The sequence below is a fragment of the Oenanthe melanoleuca genome, chromosome Z, assembly GCF_029582105.1.
Source record: "Oenanthe melanoleuca isolate GR-GAL-2019-014 chromosome Z, OMel1.0, whole genome shotgun sequence".
Taxonomy (NCBI): domain Eukaryota; kingdom Metazoa; phylum Chordata; class Aves; order Passeriformes; family Muscicapidae; genus Oenanthe; species Oenanthe melanoleuca.
The window spans coordinates 6,139,773-6,160,083 of NC_079362.1; the positions used below are offsets into that span (position 1 = coordinate 6,139,773).

Genomic DNA, 20,311 nt, shown 5'->3' on the forward strand with positions numbered 1-20,311 from the left:
CAAAAGGAGCATTTTTTTTTGGCAGGGACAAACAATGTTTTGGAAGTGAACCACTTGAAGGAGCCATGGATGTGGCACTGAGTGCCCTGCTCTGTTTGACAAGCTGGGCACTGGTCACAGTTGGACTCCTGCTCTTGGAGGTTTTTTCCCAACCCCAGTGATTCTGGGATCCTGTGAAAAAGCTAAATATGACAGGGACTGCTAGAAGGGACAGATTGTCATCTGAGAAGTGCTGAAAAACGAGACAAGGGATTCCTGGGGAAGGAAGCTGACAGGCAAAGGAATGGGATTAATGAGTGAGCATGGGCACAGAGGGAGTGGCAGGGATGCAGAGAGAGGCAGCAGTGGGATGGACTGCCTGGGGCTGGCTGCTGCTGCCAGGGGGATTTGGTGGGAATGGGCACTCAAGTTGGAGTGGAGATGAAGAAATTGTCTTCTCTGGTGAAACATTGGGATTACGCTTCACTAAAGGTTCCCACTCTGTCATTAGACATATGGAAAGGGAAATAAAAAGAAGCAAATAGTAATGAGAGCAAGCCAAGCAGGATTAGTGGTTGGTTTGAGGATTTAGAAGCAGGTTAAGAAGCCCAATGCAAAGGACTCTAATCAAAAAACAGCATCCCAAGGAGGTTTACTTTATGTTTACTTTGGATTTAAACAGTCTTACGGCCATCTTCAAAGCACTGGATTGACTGTGAAAACATAAAGAATACTGAGGAAGGAATTTCATTCCTTTACAGTGCAAATTTAAGTGACTTTTAGTTGCCAAGGCTTTGTATTGACGTGCAATACAAAAGGCAAAAAAAAGATACTGAATAATGATCCTTTTGTAGAAAAGCTGTTTTTGTTCAAAGATAGTACAAGATAGCAAATTTAAAGAGCATAAAATAAGCATGCATTGAAGGATGCTAAGTATATTTTTCACGGATAAACAATCCAGACCCTTCCATGCAGACATTTAAACCCAAATATTATTCCTTATTTTGAGGGTTGAGTGGTAGAATATTTGTTGTCAGTGCCTGTTTTGGCAGTTGTGCATTTGACACCAAATTGTGCCCATTTGTGTTTGTTCTGTAGCCTGATTTTTGGGCAGCAACAGAGTGGATAGATGCCACCCCATCCTGATTTCCTCTTCAAGAGAGAAGATCCCAATTTAACTCAGTCTTTGCAGTCAAAGAAAACAAACACAAACTGGTGGAGGATGAGTCTTCCCAATTAGTTAGATATTTAAAATAAAGGCAGCATCTACTGCTGTTTTTTCTCTACATGTAGATGTAGTGTATGTGTCTCCTGAGGTTTCCAGGACCTCACCTTCTGTAAAGATGTTGATTTCTTATTTTTATAAATTTTATTATTCTATGGTACATCTTCCCACAATATGCATTTAACATACTAAATGTTCTGTGCTTCAAAGCTTTTCAGGCTAAAAAAATCTAGATCAATACATAACTGTACTGATGTAAGGTGCTGAAGGTCAGGGTGAAAATAATTCTAGTTATATAAAATAAACAAGAGTGGCTGTGATGAGGCTCCTGAAATTCAATGATTCTCAGGTGGGAGCTGTACACTCCTCTTCCTGATTATTTCAATGTAAGATTTGTAGATTCTCAGCAAATTTAACCACTGTTAATCCTGAAAGTACCCTTGGCATGACTGTAGTGCTCCAGGGTCATGTTTGAAAAAGGTTAAAGGAAAGACTTAAATTGGAAATTCAATGAAATCAATAAATAAAAAAAAATAAAAAAACAAAATAGAAAATAGAAAAAATAATCTAGTTAGAAAGAAATGGAAAGATTTAAGTACTGAAAGCTGTTTAGTTGTTGGGTGCAAATAAACAAGAGAAGAAGCAAACCTCCATATTTTAATATTTAAACCAACAACAAATTGCTGCTGTAAAATATTATTATTAATAAAAATACCTCTGCTATGATATTAATCAGCAGGATGGATGGGAAATCACACTTCTATAAACTCTCTTGGGATTGCCTATATTGCATAATCTCTACAAATTTTTCAATGGGTTGATATCACCCAAGGAAAACCTTTTATGATATATTCAATAATGTACCTTGTATGCTTGTTGTCCTAGGATCTTCCTCTATCATTTCATAACTCTTGTCATTATATTAATTTATTTTTTTATCAACAGCTCTTGTTTAGTAAGACACAAGAAAATGGTCAAAAATCTACTCTGAATTTTGGAAAAAATATTATTAATTCTTACAACAGCAGCTTTTCAGTAATTAATATTTTATTATATCAGAGTGTTGAAAAAAACTAAGCTTAAGCAGGTTAGATGGCTGCCAAAGAAAGCATGGAAGAAGTACAAGGAAAGCTCTTTGGAAGGGGGTAAAGTAGAGAGAGCATGGCTGAACTGAGAGAATTTGATACTTCTGTGACATTCAGCCTCCTTTGAGGCTGATTGTATAAAAAGGGAATCTGTATTTTTTTGTGTCTTGCATTTTGAGATCTTTAAGTCCATCATATCTTGAACTGAGAAGAAAGTGTTGAAGGAAGAATTTGCCTTATTATTTTAATAAACAGTCAAACATTGCTTCTCATATTGGGCAAGACTAAACACCCTCTTTATATTGTATCAGTGAAACAACAGAACAGGTAATTCAGATGTATTTCTTATCATAAAGAGAATTTAAATTGCTTCAGGGGCCTGGAAATATCAAGAAAAGGCTTGAATGAGTTCACTCAGACAGGACCATGGGGATTTCTGCACATATACAGCAATTTTTAGATTATTTCTTGCAGTTACAAATATGTACCACTTCATTCACATAATTTTTACTCATTTATTGACTTTCCATATGGTAATAACAGCCAAGACCTTCTTGTTTTCCTTGGTCTCAGGAATTGAATAGATTCTTTTTGTTTAGTACATTATTTTGAAGTTTTACTAATGCAAGCTAAATGCACTTTGTTTTTTTTTCTACAGGAAATCTTTTAGATAAGCTGTGCTTTTCCTGAGAGCAGGAATGTCCTTTATTAGGCTTGACAAAAGAAAGATATGTGGCATTCAGCTGCCTGTGTATTGAGCAATTTTATATATATATATATATATATATATCTGTAGTAGTTAAAAAAATTATTTTGGAAATGATTACATTTTGGTTTTTTTTCTTTTCTCTTTTTCTTTTCCTTTCTATAAAACTGTTTCCCCAAGTAGTCTTCCTTACAAATAAATGCAATGTGACTTCAAAACAAAATCGTGGCAAAAACATTTACATAAGGTCCACAGTACTATAAAGCAATAAAATGCTAAATGAAAATTATCAGAGTGACTGAAGATAAGAAAAAGGCCAAAATATTTCCCAGTCCAGTTCTTATTCATGACACAACTTCTGCTGGCTGCCATGGGAGTTGTGGCTGTGTGGCAACTGTAGGAGTAAAAATAATAATTATTAAATTATAATATGCTCCAATTAAAAACACAATTGTGATTTTAATTGTAACATGCTCTCATGAATGTCCAGTTGTCTATTACTAAAAAAAATGATAACATGAAATCTACTTTTATGTACTTTAAAAGTTATTTGTGTCAAATAACCTGAGAAATGCCTTGGAATTCCTGAAGTTATATTGGAATGGCTAAAATAGCTGCAATGAAGAAGGCACAGCCCAAGAACAAAAAGGTTTGGGTAGAGATTTATGTATTCAATTTGCCTGCAGCACTGTATTTTAACAAAGCATGAATTAACACTCTGCAGTAATATTACAAGTCAGTGTTACAGTTATTCATGAATTTCATTAGTTTCAACTTTTCGACAGAATTTCATCCTGTTCAAAATGCAGAACAGTTTATTTATTAATATACACTTAGGGAAAGAGTGGGAGTATTTCAATATCTATCCATCTTGAGCAAAAATATCTTTTTTTTTTCTTTTTTTTTTCAAATCCAGCCTCCTAAATTACAAACTATTTCTACTATTTCCTTTTTTTTACAAAACAGTAGCACTGGGCTTTTCTTTTTTTAAGCAAAATACAAATCAAACATCCTGCCAGGAGTGTGTGTTCCCTAACCTCCCATGATCAGGAGCAGGGAGAGAAGCTGTAAAGCAATGTATTTTTTATCAGGTCTTGTTTCCATCTCAATTCTTTTCTAGCACAATATAGGCAATATGATATAACATCCTACAAAATTAAAAATAAGGGTTTTTTGCCTCAAGCTGTTTAAGTTGTGCAGTTGGATGTGTCTGGAGAGTTACCCCTGATGCAGCTGAGGGTGGACACCAGGACAGTCCCTCTGGCTCTGATGCCAAAGATTTTTGCTTTTTATATTCTTTTTTCATATATTCTTAGCTCTGTAGATTACTATTGTATAATTCTAGAGTTTCTTCGTGAGAGGCCAAAACAAGGTGGGGAATTACCTCATTAAATGCACTTCTAATTGGGGATTCTCATCCATTATGCTAATTTGATAAACTGATAAAAGTGCCAAAGCCCTGTATCACGTGTGCTTTTTACATCTTTTATCACTTTTTTTTTTTTTTAACATATTTTTATCACTTTAATCTTGCTTGGCTCTTTTAGGGGCAATAAGGCAAGATCTCCAGTGGAATTTTGCCATGCCATTCCATAAGGGAATAAATTATTCCCCAGAGAAGTGCTGCAGCTCAAGCCCTAGACCTGGAAAGCAAAATTTACCTTTGCTGAGACTTGTATGTGACCTCCTTATTGCACACTATTATATGTGACATAAGCAGGAATTTTAAGTTTAAGCATTGATTATCAGAAAGCACCAACATGCAGTATTGCTGTGCAGGGTTTAGTGCCATTAACCACCAAAATAATTCAGTGTTTGCATCCAGGTGCAAATGGCTTCACGTGAGCCACATTAACCACAAGCAATTAATTTGTATTTGTTCTGTGGAAGTAGCTGGTGCAAAGGAAGCAGATCTTAAGGATCAAGTTTTTCAAGTTTACCTGGGGTGCATCTTCCAGACTGAAGGCTCCTGACTGCAAACATGGGTTGTGATTTTAAACTGGGATTCTCAACCAGTGTGGGTTTCTGGACTGGAAAAAAAAAAAAAAAAACAATGTGGAGCATGAGTGGGAGATGAAGAGAAGAAAGAGAATGGTCTAGCTAGGAAAGGAGAAAGATTTGGAGAATGGTGTCAGGACCTGGAATTCAATAGGATTTAGGGTTGAGGAGGTTTTACATGGAAATAGAAGGGTTTGGTGGCAGCTTGGGGAAAAAAAATAGTGGAAGAGGAAAGGATATATTTCCTCTGTCCTACATCCTCAGGGAAATAAATGACTGGTGTGTAACTCTTGTCTATTTTCCCTTGGTTTCTGCTGTGGACAACTTTATGCCTGTTTGGACTATATATATTTCACATTTAGTGATTCTCTTTCATCACTTTTTAATAATATTTCATGTCCTGAGGATAACCACCCTCTGAGGTTCTCTTCTGCTGTTTCTGTGTCATTAATGCAACACTAGTAATTAGGACCTGACTCATACAAATATGAATAGACTAAGTTTAGGCTGTGGCATTTTTAGTTCCCACTGGAATCCTCAGCAAGAGGACTAACTGGATTTATTCTATTTGCTGTTATAATTAAGGTTCACATAATCTTTGCAGGTTTTTTTTTTTTTCCATTTTCCAGTTACAGAGGCGAAAAAGGATGAGAAATCCGGATCACTGTCACTTTAAAGTGCAGTGAAACAAAGAAAAATGACATCTTCATACATGATGACAAGAATTACAATGATAAAAATAACACTGCTGCACAGAAATCCCAATTGCAAGTGAGGTTCTGCATTAGGTACCAAACAATATATAGTTTCTTTATTGCTGGGTGTGTTTTACTCAAGCCATTATCAGTGCAGTAAACACAGACATGGATTTGTTCCAGCCATGTAAAAGATGGATTTGGAGAGTTTATTTTAATGCAGAATCTGTAGACATCAGCGTTGTCAGGGCTGCACTTTTGAACTAAGTCTTCCAGACATCCCAACTGAAATCTAATATAATATTTCTCAGAATATTTTAACATTAAAAATTCAAGTCTGCAGTCCTTCAGCAATGTTTTGACAAAATTATTCCCTCTGTTTGCAGAGGGTTGTTTTTTTTTCTGTTTGATGTAAACCAGAATCAACTGAAAAATAAATTTGGAAAATATTTCTAATGTAAGTTGGATAATTAATCTGGTTTTAACAAGATAAAGTAAATCACAAAAGGAATGGACAAACAAGATGCCACACCTGGGTCAGAAAAAATGGGAGAACTCAGTGGCAGGAAAAGGATCATCTAGGAGAAAAACAGTAATGAGGCTGCCTGAGTGGAAAATTAAAGGAGGAGGAGGAAAAGGCCTTGAAAATATATTTTCTGTAAACTGATCAGGTGTTTCCTGGGAAAATAAAATCCTCCTGTGGAAGGTGATGCAGAGATGCAGAATGATCTCACATTAACAGAATACCGTATTATTCAGAAACACATATTTTTAGCATTGAAAATTGGCAAATAAAGTTCTTAGCCTTGGAAGCTGGGGAATATGAAGAGAAATAATGGAAGAGGACGTGGAGAAAATGTCCTGTAGTTCATTGAACACCTTCCATTGAACAGCTTTTGGGGTATTGTTATGTCTCACCCTCTGTAAAATCACTACACTGCCTGCTACACTCACCATGCCTGAAATTTGGGTATAATTTTCCATCAAAGGCCTGGGTGAGAACTGTAACACTCTTAAGGAAAGGCATTGTATATCCATCAAGTATAAATTGCATCTTTTCAGAAAATATTCTAGCTATTCAGCTCAAAGGTTGGGAGATGCCTGGACAATCAGGTTAAATTTCTTCCCCGTAGAAGAATTCTGCAGAATAGAATTGGAAGGAAATGTGCAGAAATGACCCAAAAGCATTTTTGCACTCAGGGGGTGAACTTTATCTTTTGCTGCATCCAGATGGAGACACCTTGATCATTACAATCAGCACGCTCCATTTGCTGCATTAAAAACAAGATAAATATTTAATCACAGTGCAATTAAGTCTGGATCTCTGCCATTAGTTTAAAAGAAATATAGGCAGATAGAGTCTAATACACTACTAATTCACTTACAATCCAGGATGAACAGATTCTTTTTTAATTTTTTTCCCCAAAGCTGGTATTTTGGGAATGTTCATGAGATGACAGTGTGTGTCATATAATTACTTTTTCTGCTGTCATGCATTAACTGGAATAACATGCAGCAATCAGTTATTGTTATCAATATTCCACATTAATTGTGAATGATTTTCTGCAGTGCCCATTCTTTTCAGGTTGAAGTAACCAAACAAAAAGCAATCTGTAGGTCAATATATATTTGTTGATGCAAAGTACATTTGTATCCTAACAGTGAAATAGAAGCAACAGCAGGAAATTCAAAAACAATTTTTTTGAAGAACAGGAAGGAGCTGTTGTGGTTTGGTTTATTTCCTTCTCTCTTTACTTTACAAATATTTGAGTGTGGTGGGCCAGCAAGAATTTCTTTGAAGAAGCTTTGAAGGATGAGTTAATCCAAAATGCATCTTTATTATAATCATAATTAACTAATGATGATCAGTTTTTTTTATGATGCACCAGTATAACTGGAGTTGGGCCCTAAAGCATATAGATGTTTATGTATATTTCTAACACAGAATTACTTTTAAATAAATAAATAAAATAAAATAAAATAAAATAAAATAAAATAAAATAAAATAAAATAAATAAAATAAATAAAATAGAATAAATAAAATAAAATAAAATAAAATAAAATAAAATAAAAATAAAATAAAATAAAATAAAATAAAATAAATAAAATAAAATAAATAAAATAAGTTTTTTAGTAAGAAGGAGCAAATACTGGACTACAAAGTATTAGTTCATTACTGCTGATGCTTCTGCTTTAGGGGCAGAATGAGCACGTTGTCCTGAAGATATTTTTATTATCATAGTGCCTTCAGAAGGTAAATAGCACATCTGCTTCTCAAATGTCCCCAGCCTCTGTTCTGCAAGGCAGGCAACTGGGGGCATTCAAAAACAGCCTCTGTGCTGGGTAAAGCCTTCACAATAATATTGAATTAAAAACCAGTAAATGTGAGAAAGATCTGAGACCCTCAAAAGCTTTTGTTATATTCCTGACCTTTTTGTGCAATAAAGCAGTTTTCTGTCAGAACCTGTAGGGCCATTCCTGATGATTTTGAATGCTTGTCTGCCTGTTTCTGTGGAAGATGGTCCCTTTTGAATAGCATTAGGTTATTCTTTGGATTTGTGTCTGCTGAAGTGTGAATACTACAATCTCACATCTGAAGGGGCAGACCTTTCAAAAATCCATTTTGAGTTTTTAAAAGGGTGATGAGGAAAGGAAAAGGTCAAAAAAAAAAGAAAAAAAAAGTGGTCTACCATCCATGTGTATAATGGTGGTCAAATTTTTAACTGTGAAGAAAACATCTAAGTCAGTTAGAAAATTATATATTATTACAAGTATTTGTATATGTTTTCAGATATATATATTATTACAAACATTTGTATATATTTTCAAATATATACATTATTACAAATATTTGCAAAACATCTAGAGCAGATTTTTTGCTTATTTCCATAGGAGGGTGGTTTAGCTTTGTCCTCAGGTTGCAGGAACTGCTGAGCAGACCAGTGGAGTGCTGGATGACCTGGACACTGAGCCTAATTCAGTGTGATAACCCTTAACTCCCTGCCCTGGGGCAGCTTGGGCCATTCTGCTCACCCCTGCAGCAGGGAGGCTGAGTCTTGCCTTCCCATAGGGTTGAAATAACTTGTCTGTGACACTGGCTTCCTTCCCACACACTAATTTCAAAACACAGGAGCTGCTGCTAAGTGGGCTCTGTCACAGCTTATTTTGAAGATTCTGCTTGGGCAGAGAAAGCACCTGAAGTATTATTATCCAAACACTGAGTAAAACTTTCAGCTACTAATGTTAAAAACTGTTTGAGAGATCTCTGGTGAAGATCTCAATTTATCAGATACGGGAAAAACCCTTTTTGACATTCATGTGAAGCCAAGAAAACTCAAGAAAAGCTGTCACAAAGGAATGGATCTGGAGAGTACTTCTCTTTGAAAGGAAAAGTAAAATTATTTGATACTTTTTATTAGTTTGATGATAGCTCTCAATATTTGTTTTGATGGGATTTGCAGCTTATTATATCATCAGAATAACATTATCTATTAATCCTGCTTCAATAATACTCTATAAATAAAATGAAACAATTAGCTTTATATCTTTGCCTTGATGTATATTAAGGTCAATATCTAATTTAGTACTTTTCATTAAAATCATATTATTTCTACATGAAGAGAAAATTGATACCATCAAAAGTGCTAACATTTCTTATTTAATTTTCCTTAATTTTACTTGAAAAAGATGAGGTAATTTTGCATGTTTTACTCCATTGGAATATACATTTTTTCCTTTATTTTCTCTTTATATTTTCCATATTTGTCACTTAAGCTTGACTTAGTAAAAAAAGGTGAGTTTTGATTTTTGGTCACCTCTTTTAGCACACGTTTAAATTTGGGAAATTCAGCTGTATGATGGAGATGGCCTGATGTTGATTTCTCATTTAATGACATCCCTTGTCATTTTTTAATGCCTTTCCCACCAAAGCATGAGCAGATTTTATATTTGGCCAAACCAATGCTTTTGCTGGTTTTTTAGAGGCAGATGGCTATCACTAAACTGGTTTCCTTGCTTTTTCTGACTGTATCTTCTATAGAAAACCTCATGGTTTCTCTCAAATACCCAGTTTCCACTGCAGTATGGCATAATACAAGTTTTTTATTATGAAATTTTTGTTGACTCTACTTGTCAAGGGAGAAAACAGATAACATGGTTCTTCCTTGAGCCCCTTTGCAGCTCTGCTGAGGATGCATTTATTTGATTCACACATCTAAGAAGTCTCAGAGATTTTAGTAACAACATCTAAAATTTAAAACCTGCTGTGCTTTAAGTTAACTTTCAATATTTTTTCGAAAACAGCATGGGATTCCAATTGAATAAGAGAATTGTGTATTTTGGACTACACTTATTATGTTGGCTGATACCCCTGGAACTGAACAAAGAAGGACTCCAAAGAGCAGCAAAGTGAACAGATCTATTACTTTGAGTGCACAATTAATCTTGCTGACATTATTTTATATGAACATGGATAAAAATGCCTGGAAACCATACCATTGAATTCCTCTGCTCATTAATATTGATCAAATGTTGTTGCTCTCTTTGAGTTGGAAGCCACTTAAAGATTACCTGTAAAAGTATTACAGCACTATTGATTTAAAAAACCCAATCCCTAAAGTCTACTGTTTTTGAAAATTAGTTGACATATTTGGTTTGTTCTTTTTTTGGTTTGTTTGGGTTTTTTATTGGGTTTTTTGGTGGTTTGTTATGTTTTTTTGGTTTGTGTTTTTGTTGGTTTTTATTTATTTTTTTTTTTAATAAAGGATATTTGTGGACTTGCTGCTATAGATCTGAGTAACAGAGCACATTAATCAGGCTGTCACAGAATTAATTATCCAGAATTTAATACCATGTTGTTTAAAAGCCTAGGCATCCCTATGGAAGTTGGCTGGGACCTCTCCTTGTGCCATCTGTGCCCAGATCTTACACATTACATTTTTGGTGCTTCCGTGGAATGATGGCAGCATTAGCCCCTAGATCCTTCAAGCAACTTAAATCTGCTGAAATTGCATCAGGGGTTCTGTAGACTCAGTTAAAATTAATTAATTTTAAAGGATCATATGTTAGGGTGTTCATGCAATTTAAATAAGCTCAAGATGTGTGAATTTAAATTTTGGTCTTTTGAAGAATTAGGAGTCACAATGGTAGAGTGGCACAGGCTTTTTAATTTTCAATCATTCATTAATTCATTTGGAACACAGAGTTAGTCTAACCCATGTCTTTATCAATTAATAAATGCTAACTAGTCAAAACTAGGTGACTGTCATTTTTTAATTTGAGCACAATAATGAGGATGTTTTGTTGCTCTAAAAATCATTTTTCAACTATCAGTTTCTGTGAGCAACAACAACAAAAGTAAACAAAAACCCCCAACAAAAACATTCAACATTTATATAGAAAATAGTAATATTATTTGTCCATAGCAGTCATAATCAAGAAAAAAAATCTTCATATTGTTGGTGTGGCTTTGTTGTTTTTTTTCTCCACAAGAAAGGCTTCATAGAAGAAAATCATTAGTTAGAAATACTGTCATGCAGCAGTATATTTATCACTATGGACCTCAGATGACCTTTTAAGTCTTTGCAGTTTGGACTGATCTGAGAAAATGCAAGATATAAAGAAAATCAATGAAAGTAGGCTGAACGTGTGCCTAACAAGCCATACAGAGAAAGCAGAAAGCAAAATGAGAAAGTAATTATTAAAAGATTTATTGTTCTTGGAAGATTAGATATCTTGCTTGCATAGAAACAATGAACATATGAGGCTGCCTGCAGGTACTCCCCAAACTGCACCTCTGTGACAGAGGCTTAGAAAAAAAATACACAGCTCATATTTATTGGGAGGCTAAAAGTGCAAATTACTCGACAGGTTTCTTCCCAAATTATTATGAAGGAGAAATAGCATGAAGTATTAATACTTCAAAGAAGAGAAGCAGCAATAATTGAAAGACATGAGTCTTCCTAGAATTAAGAATGCAGTATACCACTACTTTTAAATTGTAATACAATTTATTGTGTTACAATTGAAAATTCTAAATTGTAAAACTATTGCAAAGAGTGTGTGTGGAAAAAGGCAAAACAGGCAGCAGCCATTCTCCTTGTTTTCATCTTCACAATTTTTGCCCTTATTTTGCTACTAATTCCATTTGGAATTATCTGCAATACATTCATGTCCATTATATTTTTGGCTCAGTGAGACATATCCCATGTTTAATGATGTACACAAGAAGAATCTCTGCAGGGCCGTGTCTTGGAACTGATGACAAAAGTTGTAATAGGAATGTGCCACCTGCGTGGCTTCCCAAATTGCAATTGCCACATGGGCAATAATAACTGGGGAATATGTTCTGACAACCTCATCATTCAGCTAATTTTTATGCTTTGCAAATTAATATTTGCTTGGAGAGCACAGTTTTCACTGATGTGACATCTGGGTGAATGGTGCTGCTGCAAGAATCTTTCAAACCTGGGCTTGTAATTGAAAACATGAACGGGCTGACACTCAGAGACTCTGAACTTACAGCTCTTTCAAGTCTAAATCATTCAATTTGTTCATTTTTTGGTTCACTTATGTGACTTGTCAGGTCACAAGAACCCCGTGGAGCACTGCAGGGTGGGACAGAGGGGCTGGGACAGGCCCTGGGGTGCTGTGACAGCAGCTGGACACGAGCCCAGGGGTGGCCCCGGGGCTGTGCCAGCAGGAGCAGGGCAGGGACCGTCCCTGTGCTGGCACTGCTGAGGCCACAGCTCGAGTGCTGTGCCACTGCTGGGCCCTCACACAGGAACTGAGGGGCTGCAGTGCCAGAGAAGGGAACGGAGCTGGGAAGGGGCTGCAGAATTCCTGAGGGAGCTGGAAGGGGCTCAGCCTGGAGAAAAGGAGGCTCAGGGGCCCTTGTGGCTCTGCACAGCTCCCTGACAGGAGGGAACAGCCGGGGGGATTTGGGATCTGGGAACAGGAACAGGGACAGGAGCAGAGGGAACAGCTCAGGCTGGGCAGGGGAGCTCAGGGTGGCAGCAGCAGGAATTTCCCCATGGAAAGGGAGCTCAGGGATTGGAAGTGCCCAGGGAGGGTTGGATCCCCATCCCTGGAGGTGTCCAGGGAATTCCTGGGGGTGGCACTGAGAGCTCTGGGCTGGGGACAGGGTGGGGATTGGGAGCATCTGGGACTTGATGACTTTGGTGGTCTTTTCCACCCTCTGTGATTCTGGGATTCTGAAATTCCCAATCCTGATTGTCAGTAAATTGTGCTATATATTTCTTTTCTCTTTTGTTTGTTTTGCTTGTTTTGGTATTTTTTTATTCCCAAATACCATTTAAAATGACTGAATGATTATGACACTGCATTTCAACAAGCAGTTGTTATCACGTTTCAGGGTACAGGCTGCAAATAACATACATTATATTGAGTTCACAAATCACAGACAAACTTACACATGGGGCTTTCTAAACAATGTTTACCAGTTCTTTAAAATGAGATTGGAAAAGAAATCATCAAAATAATGTTTTCTTCTGGTAGGAGTCATGTTGTGGATAGTATTAGTAAGATAATAAAATGCAAGTAGCTCTTTTACAGTGCTGTTAATGAGTAAACTCAAGACCTCAGGTCAAGTGATTCCATTTTTCAAAGGTATTTAAAGTTATAGTAATTGCAATCCTAATAGATTTCTGTGCTGAAATTTTATGCATCCTAGCATGTGGTGCGTTGGGGGAAAGGAAAATTTACTCAGAAGAGCTTTTCCAAATCATCTTGCAGTGGCTCTTCCACAGAGGCAGTGAGTGGAAAAGAATAGCAGGTTTGGTAGCTGCTAACTGCTGGCCCAGATACTCACATTTCAGAAAGTCACCCGGAGCCATAGCAAAGATCTCCTCAGACTGCTAACTTGACATGTAGTGATCATTCTGGGACATTGTACATGTCACTCTGTGCATGATAGGCATGTTTGATTAATACCTATTTCCTCAGTGGTGCAAAAGCTAGAATGCCTGTTATCTTTAACAGAAGAGCAAGGTTTAGCCTCACTGTCTCCTGTCTTCTCTCACATTAAAAACTAACGCCGTGATTAATGAGTAGTGACACGCTTCATATTTTTTTTCCTTGTTCATAAAAATCTGTGCTGGCAAGTTATCTGAAGTAAGTGAAGAGTGCATTTTACTGAGTTAGTGGAATATAAAGGCCTGCATAAGGCATTTTATTTCTTTAATGAATGCTTATAAACGACTGGAAGTATTATGGTTGTTATTGTGGATGTGTACATACTTCTCTCTTTTTTTTTTTCCCCTTCTCTCAGGACCCTGCCTTCCCAATCCATGCCATAATGGTGGGACGTGTGAAATTAGTGAAGCATACCGAGGCGACACGTTCATAGGCTATGTTTGTAAATGTCCACAGGGATTTAATGGGATTCACTGCCAGCACAGTAAGTTCCACATGGTAAATTTTATTGTATTTATAGATAGGAGCCTTTTTATTGCCTGCACTGTTAAGGATTAATATCAGATCTGGTTTTCTGGAGTATATCAGACTTTGGCCTTTATATTATGAGCAAGCCAATACCACAGAGTGCTGCCTGCTGCCTTCAGAAAATGACCTGTCAACCCACTGGACACAACAATGCATGATTTGCTGTGCATGTTTTAGGCCATGGCAAGGACAAGGTAAACATATTTTACAGTGATTTAATGCAGAAGCATATTTTAAATAGAAGGGCTATCTCTTCTTATCTCAGTAGTGTCTGTGGGTTTGCTTTGATTAAGGAGGGAAAAACCCTGAAATTTCTGAATAAATATGTCCTCTACATCTTTCTTTACCCATGTCTTTATAAATAATGAAGAAAGGTTTTGAATCACAGTATCTAAGTTCAAGGGCAGAACCACCAGACTTACATCAGATATAAATTTAAAATACAGGTTTTGAATCTCTTTCTAATCCTTACCATTTATATGGAGAGTATTTCCTATTTTTGGGTCAGATTTGGAACAGCAGGTCAGTATCCTCAGAGTATGTAGTTGGAGAGCTTACAATGAACCACACAGGGAAAGAAATGTTGGGTGTGCTGGATTTGGCTGGAGCAGAGTTAAATGTCTTCACAGTAGCTGGTGTGGGCCTGTGTTTTGGATTTGTGCTGGAACCATCATTGATAATTCAGGGATATTTTAGGTATTGCTGGCTAATGGTAGGACAGAATCAGGAGCTTTTCTACTTCTAGCTCTACCCCACCAGCAATCAAACCAAATTGAGTGAGGGATATTCTGCTACTGACTGAGCAGGCTAACCTATAAATGCAGTCTGCATTGTCTGTTACTTAAATAGAAACTGGGTTGCTGGTTTTTTGTTTGGTTGGTTTATTTTTTCCACATGCAAAGCTCATTTAAAACAAGTGCTTGCCCGAGGAGAAGCTCACAAGAGAAACTTTGGGGTTTCTGCTTTTTGCATGAATAGCTCTTAAGCCAAGAGCAGCACAGCTTTTAAAATCTTATGCTGTTGATGCCTTTGGAAGCCAGCTGATACTCAGAAGGTGAAAAATTCGAGGAAATAGTCAAGAATCCCGTTCCACTCACATGTAAAAATTAGTTCAGTCATTCAGATCAGAGTGAATAAGCCCTGAATCCAGCCTACCTGAACTAGTTACTCCTTTTAGATACTTGTCTATAATTTGAACTATCAAGGACCAATACAGTCCAGGTCAGCTAACATCTTCATTTTTTTTATGTCCCTTGAATACTCAGAGGAAAATGTCTCCAAAAACTGGAATATGGATACTCAATTTCATTACCTTTGGCTACACTCTCAGTTAATTGTGTGGGTAACGTGGGCAATGCCACTGACTCAATCTAGTGAAAATAACACCCACCTCCTGCACTGGGAGCATGGAAATGAGAGGTTGGTGTCCAGCCACGTGCATGAGCTCGTGTGAAAACACCCTCACATGGACTCATGTGCCCAGGGATGCTCCATGACGTGGCACACAACATTTCTCTCTAATATTGAGGAGCTGGCCTTTGTTAAAGTAAATAATGACACAAGTTCTCATCAAGCACAGCATGTGGCTGAGCATGAGCTGTCTGTGGAATGCCATCTTTTGTCACCTAATTAATGAGCAAAGAACATAAAGCTGGTGCATCATGGAGTGATTCATCAGAGTTATTTGCTGGGTCCAGAACATCCTTTTAAAAATATTGAGGTATATAGAGTTAGCTAACGATCCTGATAATCAGCAAAGTGTGTTTGTGTCAATTTCAGGATAAAGTAAAGCTCTCACACAGCTGACCCAGGCTCACCACAGCCCCAAAGGGCAGCTGAAGTGATTTGAGAAAAGTCAAGTTTATGTGAAATTACTCTTTGGGGGAGAATGAAATTTAGTCCTTTTCAGATAATCTGATTTAAGATGGGATGATAAATCAGGTACCCTATCCAGGTGTTCAGAGGGTCTCTGGGGATGGGAGCTGTGAGAGGCAGCTATGGATCTCTCTGCAGTCAGGGAGAATTGTGGGATTTTCAGTGGTGGACTTAATTTAACATTTATATACAACATCACCTTAGCTCAGTTCACAGCGTTCCTTTGATACAAATTCCTCTGCTTCATGAAGTTTAGCAATTCAATTCCGAACTCCCTGTAAATCAAGTAAGAAGTCTGTTGAATTTATCATAAAGAGATAAATTAAAATGACCTCATTGCAAGGCACGTCTCTTCTACACTGTCAAGAATTCCAAAACCATATTATGGTTCTCTTGTACAAAGCTTTTTATCTTGGATTTCTTTCATGTTTAATATTCTGTTGCCAAATCAATTAAGCCAGGTGATTGATTTTGCAGTCAAGATACATTCTCAAAGCTGGTATTTTATCATTCATATCAACAAACACCCTGTCAGTATTTCTGAGATTTGTTGATCTTTTACCCATGTAAATAATTAATCTGTAAACCATAAAAGAGATCATAAGCAATTTTACTGACTGTATATTCTTGATTTATTGCAAAACTGATATTAGTTGGCTGTGGTTGCTTGAAAAGATTCTGATTACCCAGTGGCAAAAAGGAAAAAAACAAAAAAAAAAGAAAGAGTTTCTCATTTCAAAGCTCATAAAGTAACCAAAAACAGGAACGTCTGCATCAGGTAGAGGCCTGGACAGGATTTTATGCTGATACCCACAGCAAATCTATTCTTTAAATATTCCTTCATTATTTAAGAGGCATTTACTTTTCTGATTGGAATGAAGATTCATCTCATGGCTCTCCTGGAGCCAGGCTGGGACAGCTGGGGGTATTCACCTGGAGATGAGGATGCTCCTTCCAGTGCCTGAAGGGGCTCCAGGAGAGCTGGAGAAGTTCCCATGGCTGGGGTTTGGACCTAGGTGATCTTTAAAGTCCCTTAAAACCCAAGCCAGTCTGTGATTATATATTAAAACAGCCTGGAATAAGTCAAAATCCATGGAAATATCCCAAAACTGAAATGCACAGCTTCAACAATCAAAAAAAAAAAAAAACCAACAAAAAAAACCCACAAAAAAACCAAAACAAAAAACAAACAAGCAAACAAAAAACCCCAACAAAACCACAACAAAGCCCAAACCAAACAAAAAACAAAACAAAAAAATTCACAAACACCCCAAAAATCCCAAACCAAACCAACCCAAAAACTAAAATAAACAAAGAAAAAACCAAAAAACCCCACAAAAAACCCCAAAACAAAACAAAAAAAGAAAAGAAAACAGAACGCGTTGAGAGATATATACTGATACTGTGTGCATTATTGTGATTATCAGGTAGAGACTGCTTACTGGAAAAATTAGGAATCTGAGACATTAGACACAATATGTGTTATTAGCTCATATATATACTCATGTAGCTGAAAGGACAGAGATCCAACCAGGAAAATTCACATTTGAAGCAATAAAGGGTTCAGATTTAAAGGTTTGATTTGCATGTGGGTTTATATTCTGAGGATCATTAACTCTGCCAGACCTAAATAAAACCCTTGCACTCCGAGGATAAGAGTTATTAATCAAACACATTTAATAATGTAAGCAAACCCATCCCAGGGCTTTACTGCATTCTCTGCTTTCTTCCCCCACATTTTGGATGGCCAGTGATGTTCACAAGTGCTACACAGAAGGGTTGGGAACGTGCACACAGGTGGGGCCCTGTGGCAGAGAAGGATGATCCCTCCCTTGAGGCATCATCCCAGCTTTCCACAGTGTTTTTTACCTGTGTTGCCACAGCTGGAAGGACCAGTAGCCACGCATTTCTGGCCAGCTGACCTGATGCACAATCTCTACCAGCAAATCCCAGTACACAATCAAGGGAAGGGACCCACAATAATTATCAAGTCTAAAACTTGTCCCTGCACAAACAGCCTGTTATAAATAATAAAAAGATCAAGTCAAATTAAGCATGATCCAACAACACCGGTTTTTATTTCGCAACCAAAATACGGTCCTCGATAGCCGCAATCAAAAAGAACAGCGCCAAGCCCGGCACTAATCCGAGCTCTGTCACTTCGGATCCCCCAATGTTCACAAATGCTGTTCGGGTCAGCCCTGTTTTTATACAGTTTTTCCTAGCCTAAAACAGAAGGCCTCCTTTCTTTTCGGGTTTCGCATATTCATGTAGCCTTCTTTCTCTGTTGGGCTGGACAAAACCATTTCTGAGAATCGATGAATTTAGGTGAATGCAGATTTTTGGCTTATGGGAACCCAGTATTGAGATGTAGTTTTCCCTGACGATTCTGGTTATCTTGATTAGCGATACTTCTCAAGTGTTCATCGCTTGGGTGTTCCCTGGACAGTTTCTGAAAGGGCTATCTCCACCAGAGCCATTTCTATTAACTTGTTAATTTAGGTTCTTCGGCTTTCCTGGACAGGCTGCAGTGTTGCAACTCTCAGGAGGCAAACCCTATTCCTACCTCTGCAGCTTATGTTCTAAAGTTTCCTTATTATTTTCTTTATTTATACAAGCATGATTTATTTCACATTAATTGCAAACCAACACGAATTATTTTATAACATATATTACAAGCCAAAAATCCCACCCTGTACATCCCTGGCAGCTCCTGGAGCTCTCGGGCCGTGCCCCTTCCCTGAGGAGCCTGTTCAGTGTCCAGCACCCTGAGGGGAAGAATCTTTTCCTGATACCAAATTCAAACCTGTCTGACACAGCTTCAGGCCATTCCTTGGTGCTGTCCCTGTCCCAGGAGCAGAGATCAGAGCTGCCCTCCCTCTCCCCTCATGAGGAAGCCGCAGGGCTGCACTGAGGGCTCCCCTCGGTCTCCATCCCAATGGCCCCGGTGCCTCGGCTGCTCCTGGCTCAGCTTCCCTCAGGCCCGTGCCCGTCCCCAGGCCTCCTTTGCTCACTCCCTGACACTCAGTGCCATTGTCACCCTGCCCCCAGACTGAGCCAGGAGTGCAGGTGAGGCCGCCCGGCCCAGAGCAGAGCAGGACGATCCCTCCCTGGCCCGGCCGGCCGTGCTGGGCCCGGAGCCCCAGGACAGGGATGTCCCTCCTGGCTCCAGCCTCCCATTGCCCAGAGCCTTTCCCTGGCACTGCTCCCATTGCCCATTGCCCAGAGCCTTTCCCTGGCACTGCTCCCATTGCCCAGGGCCTTTCCCTGGCACTGCTCCCATTGCCCAGGCTGTCCCTGCACCCAGGGCTGCCCCGTCCCAGGGACACAAACCTGCCCTTGTGGCCTCAGGGCTGGAGCTGGCCCAGGCCTCTCCTCTGTCATAGTGCCCTCGAGGGAATCCACACCTCACCCAGTTTTGTATCATCTGTGAGCTTGCTCAGGAAGTAATTTCTGTGAGGAGGGTGCAGGATGTGACGCGGGTTTTGGTGTTGCAATGGATGAGTGCTTGTGTTAAATCTCTCCTGGGTGCAGCTTGTGGCAGGGCACTCCAGAAACCATGTTCTGTTTTGAAGGCTAAAACCCATTGTTTTAGTTTTTAGGCCAGGCATCCCACGATCCAATGGGCAAATTTAATGTAGCAACGTGCATACGGTTGCACCACACCAGATTTTCATCCCATGCTGCTCCTGACACACACAAACTATGGTTCCTCCTCTGGAGAAAAATATCTGTTTGCAGTGTTTTAAACTCAAGCCAAATGTTCCTTTTTATTCTGGGTGGGAAAGGGAGGTTAATTTTCATCAAAATTAGCTCTGTGAATAGTTTTAACAAATTATACTTCCAACAAGATACTTAATTAAATGCTAATAAACTCTATAGCACAGTAGCCAGTTACATGTGTAGGTACGTCCTTGTGCCTCTAAGCAATGTAGAGCTGAAATTTGAAAACTGTTCCTGTGTTTGAGCAGTAGCTTGGACAAGAAAGGAAGGATGTATCATTATTAGTTTGTGAAACTTCTAGACTTAAAGTCAATTAAAACGTGAAAGAAAATGGGCAATTTGAAAGACATCTAAGAGAGATCACCAGTAAAGAATATAAAAAAATATTTTAAAAAATTAATAAAGAAAATTGAAAATTTTTGAAAAAATCTAAGAACCGTTGCCTGTGAAGGCTGTTGGAAGAAAAGTCAGTAAGATATTCCCAGAATTGAAGCTGCACCAGGGGGCTGAAGGAAATGGTAGAACCAACAAGTGTGGGAGACCCTGGTGGTTTTGTCCATTCACA

General features: G+C 38.2%; 1 protein-coding gene across 2 annotated transcripts in view; it reads left to right on the forward strand.

The window, feature by feature from the left end:
- Positions 1–20,311, forward strand: part of EDIL3 (EGF like repeats and discoidin domains 3) — a 236,791-nt gene that overhangs the window by 106,027 nt on the left and 110,453 nt on the right. For both annotated transcript variants that reach the window (XM_056513351.1, XM_056513352.1), the window contains one exon: positions 13,976–14,104. In XM_056513351.1, coding sequence (XP_056369326.1) covers positions 13,976–14,104 — 129 coding nt within the window. The remainder of the gene's footprint in view (positions 1–13,975; positions 14,105–20,311) is intronic.